General features: G+C 34.4%; 1 protein-coding gene across 1 annotated transcript; it reads left to right on the top strand.

The window, feature by feature from the left end:
• Positions 1-2,063: 2,063 nt before the first annotated feature.
• LOC123205438 (ABC transporter F family member 5-like) lies at positions 2,064-7,646 on the top strand. Its single transcript, XM_044622389.1, has 9 exons — positions 2,064-3,210; positions 3,598-3,939; positions 4,935-5,075; positions 5,189-5,368; positions 5,488-5,643; positions 6,376-6,477; positions 6,606-6,734; positions 7,075-7,179; positions 7,255-7,646. The coding sequence occupies exons 1-9, from the start codon at positions 2,365-2,367 to the stop codon at positions 7,348-7,350; spliced, it is 2,097 nt and encodes a 698-aa protein (XP_044478324.1). The 5' UTR covers positions 2,064-2,364; the 3' UTR covers positions 7,351-7,646.
• The last annotated feature ends 491 nt before the right edge of the window (positions 7,647-8,137 follow it).

The following is an 8,137-nucleotide window of genomic DNA, read 5'->3' on the forward strand; positions in this document are numbered from 1 at the left end:
ATTATAATTATTAATTAATTATATTATAATATAATTTTTAAATATTATAAATAGTAATGGGCTAGGGCCGCACATGAGCCTAACACCTAGACCTACTTTTTGATCAGAAAGGCCTATGGGCTAAGCCTTGCATGCTACAATGTTGGGTTAACCCTTTCAGGCCATGTCAATTTCTCGTGCCTTAGGCCGGGCTCCCGACCCAATTGTCACCTCTAGTCATACTCAAAACCTTTAGAAGGTGTTTGGTTTGGAGAATGTTTTATTACTAAAATTGAAAGAATACTTTAAAGATATATTATCTTTGTTAAAACTAGGTAAATATAAATAATTATTATATTTGGTTAAGGATAATAAAATAATATTAATATATTATTTTACTTAAATGCTCTTGGGTTTAATTATTCTAATATATTTTTTATGTTATTTGTTATATTAATTGAAAATGAGATTATTTTTATCTTAAAAAATTAATAAATAAAGATATGTTATAATAAAATTAAAATTACTTTAGTAATTTTTTAATACCTAACGTGAAAGTAATAATCAGATTCCTTTTTATGTTACCTATCACATCATCATTGATAATAAAAAATTATCATAATCTTTTATTGTTTATCAATCAAATAAAATAATATAAATAACAAAAAATATATTATTAAAATAATATTCCTATCTTTGGAATCAAACGTCCCTCTAATGTTACGGGCGAGTTTATCTTTTAACTAGAGGTGTCAATGGGCCTGGTCGGGTTGGCTTAGGCTCGGCCATCAGGCTAATGGGCTGGGCCCGAAACTCAAAAAGTAATGGGCTTTTGGGGCGGGCTAATCCATTAATATATAAAGACCCAAGACCCTACCTTTAAATGGGTTGGGCTGGGCTTTAAATGGGCGGTCCGACCCATTTAATCAATATTTTAAAAAAATTATTTAAAATTTTTAAACACAAATTATTTTTTAATTATTAAAACCGAGGACAGTACTGCGAATATTTTATTTATAATCTCCCACTTATGACGAAGGAATACCGTAGTTACTTGATGAAAAATATTATAAATTGTAACATAGTATAAATAAATTAATTTACATACTGTATAAGTTATAAAATATAAATAAATATATACTATGATAATATTCAAACGGATTGAATTCATTTGATACTTGATCTATTTATAATATTTTGTAATGATAAAATTAAAATAAAAATAAAATTATAAACATAAAAAATTATTATTTATAAATTTAGATATTTTCTAAAAGAGAGTTGATAAGAGAAAATATGACTGAAAATATAATAAAATAATTGAGATTGAGAGATTTATAAATGAAAGTGAAAATAAAGAAAAATTGAATAGGTTTATATAGACAAAAAAAAAAAAAATTAATTAATTAAAAAATTAAAAAAAAAATTAAGGAGGCCTAGGCTTCTGCCACAAGTAGAGGGAAGCAAGGCTTCTGCTTTGTAGCAGAAGTGGGGTAGAAGCAAGAAAAAAAATATTTTTATTTTTAAACAATATCGGATTAGGTCAGATCAATCCATAGGCTTAATATTAAAATCTGGGGCTTGGCCCAATAAGCCCATATATCTAGCCCGACATGTTACAGCACCGGATTGGGTCTTCTTGTACCATACTTTTTTTTTATATTTCATATTAAATCTTTATTCGATCTGACTCAATTAACGTGTCTATTTTTAACAAATATTTGACACGGTACATCTGATGACATAGTGGGCAGCCAAATTAGACACTGTCCAGGTTGATCCAACCCATCACATCACGTATAAGCAAACTCGAGTTGGCGACAGGAGAGTATTTTGAGGTGGAATATATAAATCCATGGAGCTCAATTGGGTCATACCACTCTTTGGGCCAAGACCTGACTTATTAAAAGTTGATAATAGTTTAGTTTATAATATTTTTCAAAAAGGCCAAAAAGATCATATGAAAACGTGGCGAGTTTAGAGTCTTGCATTAGATTACACATGGCAACAAATTACAAAAGGTATCGCAGCCAACAAAATCTACACCACAAGACTTGTAAGCTTGTTATCTGCGATCCTCCATCAACTTTGTGCTCTTTCTTTCTTTCTCCGTCGCTGTTTCCTTTGGCCATGTTGGCCATCAAACGACAACCCGTAGACCAATTTTGTAATTTTGTAATTTAAAATTTTTTTTCCAATATTAGCATCTCTATTTGTATGAATTTGCGAAAAAAACATTTCTCTAAAAAAAAATAATTTTCCCAAAATTTTTCATGGCCTGAGACTGTTGGAGACTCGAGAGGAGTGAGAGTTTCTCGTCATCTTCTTTTTTAATACAGAAACCCACTGAACACAAAATTTCTCACACTTTCTCGCTATCCACTCATGGACTTGACGACCAATCTCCACCGGCTTCACCTCCGGTCCTCCTTATTAACCACCTTCCAACCCCGTCACCGCCCATTTTCAGCCGCGAAACCCTCCGTCCCACTCAATTTCCCCAAACAACAGCAACAACAGAGACTCAAAATCACCAGCCAAGTCTCCACAACCACGCTCGAAAAATGGCCCGCTGAGACCTCCCAAAACGACATCGAATCTTTGTTCTCGAAGGACCCCGATGATAACAATTTTGATTATAAGAAGCGCGGGAATGGCAAACAATCAAACGGCGCGTCGAGCGTGTCGTCCGGAGTCAAGCTGGAGAACATAAGCAAGAGTTATAAGGGCGTGACCGTGTTAAAAAACGTAACTTGGGAGGTTAAAAAGGGGGAAAAAGTAGGATTAGTGGGTGTAAATGGGGCGGGGAAGACGACCCAGATGAGGATAATTACGGGTCAAGAAGAACCCGATTCAGGGAACGTAGTGAGAGCTAAAAGTAATATGAAAATCGCGTTTTTGAGCCAAGAATTTGAGGTTTCGATGACGAGAACGGTGAGGGAAGAGTTCATGAGTGCGTTTAAAGAGGAAATGGATATTGCTGCGCAGTTGGAGAGGGTGCAGAAGGCGATGGAGGGAGCAGTGGAGGATATGGAGTTGATGGGGAGGCTGTTGGATGAGTTTGACTTGCTGCAAAGGAGGGCGGGGGATGTAGACTTGAGTGTGTTGGATGCAAAAGTGAGTAAGTTGATGCCGGAGTTGGGATTTGCGCCGGAGGATGGAGATAGGTTGGTTGCTTCGTTTAGTAGTGGGTGGCAAATGAGAATGTCGCTTGGGAAGATTTTGTTGCAGGTATGTTTTGATGAAAAATTTGTTTTTATCATGATTTATGGTCACTCTATATGTGTGTAGATTATACGACAAAAATGGTAATTAGTTGCAAAGTGTGATTAGATTAACTGTGAGAGTGTTGCTGAGTGGTTATACTTTGCGCTGAATAGAACCTTCTAATTTGAGCTTGCTATGAGGATAACTGTTTGGTACTGTGACAGCCTGTGTGGAAGTTGAATTAATTCTTGAATTATTGTTATTACTGTACAGTTGCCATTGATATTATAAGTAGGACATATAGTTCACACTATGATATGCGGTTATTGTAGATTGATAGTATGTGTAGATGATGTTTATTATAATACACAATATTGATGGTTAATTGTCGATGTATGTCTCTATCTGCAGGATCCAGATCTGTTGCTTTTAGATGAGCCTACAAATCACCTTGACCTTGACACGATAGAGTGGCTTGAAGGTTATCTCAGCAAGCAAGATGTGCCAATGGTTATCATATCTCATGACAGAGCTTTTCTTGATCAGCTTTGTACAAAAATTGTGGAAACTGAAATGGGTGTGGCCAGAACATATGAGGGAAATTATTCTCAGTATGTCATGGAAAAGGCGGCTTGGATTGAAGCTCAGTATACTGCATGGGAGAAGCAGCAGAAGGAAATTGAGCAGACAAAAGACTTAATAAGCAGGTTAGGTGCAGGGGCGAATTCTGGGCGTGCTTCTTCTGCTGAAAAGGTACACAGATATATTCTGATGTTAATTAGTAAGGTCTTAGAACATTTTGGACTGTACTTATCTTGACCATTCTTTAAGCCCATTGATATCATCAACATTTTGTTTGAAATAGGTCAATGACATCATTGCAAAGCATTTTTTTAATTATGAATGGCAGAATTCATATACCTAGCACCATTTTTTTCTGGAGATGATGAATTTATATCTTCCTTGAAATGCATCTATCACATACTTTATGATTGAAAGTCTGAATTCACCCATCATCTTTTAGCTGATCAGAGACAATTTTTGTTTCAGTCAATTAGTTGATTAATGGATTTTCCTCTTTGATGTAACATTTGTTGGAGCTGGTTTTGTTTTGTAAAATTATATTTTTTTAGTCATTTGATTTAACTGTGATCAAATTGTTTCATAGTAAATTGAAACTTAATTTTGCGGATTTTTTTTCTTACTTGATTCTGTTAGGAACCCAGCATTTATTCAATCAAAACACAAAATCAAAACACAAAATACATAATAACTAAAATATTTCATTACTAAAAATATTACAAGATAAACCGAATAGTTCGAGGAATTCGGAACCTCCCATTTTCCGGCCATTCGAGGCGCCGGAGACCTCCCCTTTTCCGGCCATTCGAGGCGCCGGAGACCTCCCTAAATCAGCCAAAGGTGGCTGCCCTCAAACCCCAAACCCTAATATTTTTTTCTCTTCTTTTTTTTAAAACTCAAACATATATATTTATAAAAGAAATGAGCCATTGGATTGGGGACAAGTGTCCCAATCCTAACAGATTCCCCTTTGGTTCTTGTTTCTTTTGGATGGTATCTTCGTCTGGTAAATGACCACTATTTTAAGTGGTTGGATATAACTGGAATACTTGCTTACTACCAGTATTGATACTCAAATTTTTAGGCATTTATATTTTCATTCTGTGGATACTGGATTCCTGAACCTAATGCATCCATTTCTGAATTTCTTTTTTGGGTTAGAACAGAAGCTGGAGAGGCTTCAGGAAGAGGACCAAATTGAGAAGCCATTCCAACGGAAACAAATGAAAATTAGGTTCCCAGAGAGAGGAAGAAGTGGAAGATCTGTTGTCACAATAAAGAATCTGGAATTTGGCTATGAGGATAAAGTGAGTTGACATATTAGATTAGATTACACAAGGCAGTGGCTGCTGGTTTTTCTTTTTTCTCTTGACTTTTACCAATACAGTTTGTTCTGACATTAGTTTGCATTGTGTGCCAGATGTTGTTCAATAGGGCGAATCTTACAATTGAAAGGGGAGAAAAAATTGCCATTATAGGCCCAAATGGTTGTGGTAAGAGTACTTTGCTGAAAATGATAATGGGTGTAGAGAAGCCAAGTGGAGGTCAAGTGATAATTGGAGAGCATAATGTCCTACCAAATTATTTTGAGCAGAATCAGGTGTGTTACTTCTGTCAATGTTGCTTAATATGATGAATCTATGTCTCTTGGTATTACCAGCTAATCGCTGTTGGACTTATCACTTGCCATGCTGATCAGTTGAAAGGCTTTGCTTTTAGGCTGAGGCTCTTGATTTGGATAAAACAGTGCTTGAGACAGTGGCAGAAGTGGCAGAGGACTGGAGAATTGATGATATAAAGGGACTTCTTGGCCGTTGTAATTTCAAAGCTGATATTCTTGACCGAAAAGTTTCCCTTTTGAGTGGTGGGGAGAAGGTAAAACAATATGGTGTGCTTTTTTATTAGCATTTTATGTCTTCTGTGAACAGTTATTCAACTTTCGTGGGCTGACTAAATTAACATACTTTAAAGGTGCATTTGATTCAGATAATCTCTTATCATCAATAATGAAAGATTAATGAAAAATTGTTACAAAAATAGATTACTTTAAAGATTATTAGATATAAATTAATATATTAAATTTGATAATGATTGGTAGTTATAAATCATTTTTGTATTTGGTTAAAGATAATAAAAAAATGCTAAAATGTTTTTGGGTATAATTATTCTAAAATATTTTTTATGTTTTTTGTTATATTAATTGAAATAATATTATTTTTGCTTTAAAAATTTAGTAAGGATAGAATTATAACAAAATCAAGATTACTTTAATAATTTTTTAAATATAAAGTAAAGATGGTAATCAGATTATTTCTTGTATTACTTGTCACATCTTTATTGGGAATATAAAATTACCAGAATATTTTATTATTTGACAAACTAGATAAAATAATATCAATAATAAAAGATAGATTATCAAAATAATCTTTATATCCATAAACCAGACCCTTTTATGTCTTAACTGAAAACTGCATTTATGGTATTAGAAGGTTTGTATCACATACTTACCACCCATTTTCCATTTGTGTGTGTGTTTGTCCGGAGTTTTGGTTTAATTTCAACTAAATATGGCTTTATTTTTTATTGTTGTCCTCATCTTTCATTTAGGCACGCCTGGCTCTTTGCAAATTCATGGTAAAACCATCGACTCTTCTTGTTTTGGATGAACCAACTAATCACTTGGATATACCTTCAAAAGAGATGCTTGAGGTTTGAACTTCACTTTAATTTGTTCTGTTAAATTGTTTTAAAATGTTTAATAATATACTCTGTCAGGAGCAACTTCGCATGTGACCCCCCCATAAATTTATTCTACAAACTCTTATTTGTTCTATCAGGAGGCGATAATGGAGTACAAGGGCACAGTCATCACGGTTTCTCATGATCGATACTTTATAAAGCAGATAGTTAATCGAGTAATAGAAGTTAAAGACTGCAGTTTACAGGATTATGCTGGCGATTACAATGTAAGTGCCTTATTTCAATTTTTGTTCTTCCTTTCTTTTAATTTTGATATGTTTTCCGGCTCTTTTTAAAATCATATAAAACCTGATTCCAAATCTTAAAATTTGGTGCCTATACAGGTCTGATTAGCAAGTAAGACATCTGCTTGGGTACTTTGTGTGAGATCGTGTCTCTAGATTACTTTTTTGTAGAATTTAGGTAGCCTATAGTTTTCTCTTAATTGGAATACATTGAAGGGAATGCTGCACTATGCCCTCTTGCTTTATCTCACTTTTAGTCGATTTTTAATATAATTTCTGGTTTGATTGATGCTTCTGACTCACTGAAATTATGTATTTACAGTATTATTTGGAGAAGAACCTTGACGCCAGGGCAAGCGAGCTTGAACGTGAGGCAGAGCTTGAGGACAAGGCTCCTAAAGTCAAGGCTAAATCTAAGATGTCAAAGGTATGTTTGACTCTGTAGTCACACTCAGTCACCTCATATTAAGATAAGTAATTCTGTTCATCTTTTAACAAACAGGCCGAGAAAGAAGCGAGGAAGAAACAGAAAATGCAGGCCTTCCAGGCAGCGAAACAAAAATCAAAAGGCCAGAAGAATGCCAAGAGATGGAAATGAATGTATTTTTCTGCATATCATACATTTACTGATGATCACCATCCATTGCTAAAGCTAATTCAACTGTGCAGAAACATAGAAGACAATGCAGCCGGCTATGATCAAATACCTATTCTTGTGTATATAACGTAAACAGGCACACAGATTTTAGTACAAGATCAGAGGCTGAAACTGAAATGTGTAACCAAAAATCTGTCCCTTGAAAAGTGTATGCAACGGCATAAACTCAAGTTCCTGAGTTTCAGATTTGTTTAGGTTAAGATTCATGCTGTATTCAAGTGAGCACTTTGAACCCATTTCCAGATCTTCTTTTCTTATGAATTGAAATCGAATGTTAAACACTGTGGGCAAATTTAGTAAACACCATGTGATGTGAAGTGTTTAAACCTGAAGAAATTTCAGCCTCAAAAGAAAGAGAAGAGGATTTAATTGCCCATTGCATACTTTCATTTCCCTGGATTGGGTAAAATTTATTTTGTATAAATAACATTATTTATTTATTTTAGTAAAAATACTCTTTAAAGTATTCAAGCTATTCCCTTTTCGTTTAAATCTAGAAATTTCCGAACTTAACTTGATCCTGAAGTTATAATTTCCATTAAACTTTATAATATTCAGAAAGTGGGAAACAATTAATTATTTTGAGAAGCTGAAAACAATGGATTTTAATTATGGATCCATTTAGAGTAAACCTGGCCACGGGCCGGTTCGGCCCGTGAACCGGACCGAAACTAGTCTGGATAAAACTAGAACCCGATTTTGACGGTTAGGTTCCAGTTTATACAAT

Source organism: Mangifera indica, unplaced genomic scaffold (assembly GCF_011075055.1).
Source record: "Mangifera indica cultivar Alphonso unplaced genomic scaffold, CATAS_Mindica_2.1 Un_0005, whole genome shotgun sequence".
NCBI lineage: Eukaryota > Viridiplantae > Streptophyta > Magnoliopsida > Sapindales > Anacardiaceae > Mangifera > Mangifera indica.

Excerpts from the sequence above, each read along its gene's own strand:
- LOC123205438 (XM_044622389.1), top strand. The coding sequence starts at position 2,365 with ATGGACTTGACGACCAATCTCCACCGGCTTCACCTCCGGTCCTCCTTA. Across the intron at positions 6,735-7,074 it reads ATTATGCTGGCGATTACAAT|TATTATTTGGAGAAGAACCT; the intron begins GTAAGTGCCTTA and ends ATGTATTTACAG. Across the intron at positions 7,180-7,254 it reads CTAAATCTAAGATGTCAAAG|GCCGAGAAAGAAGCGAGGAA; the intron begins GTATGTTTGACT and ends TTTAACAAACAG.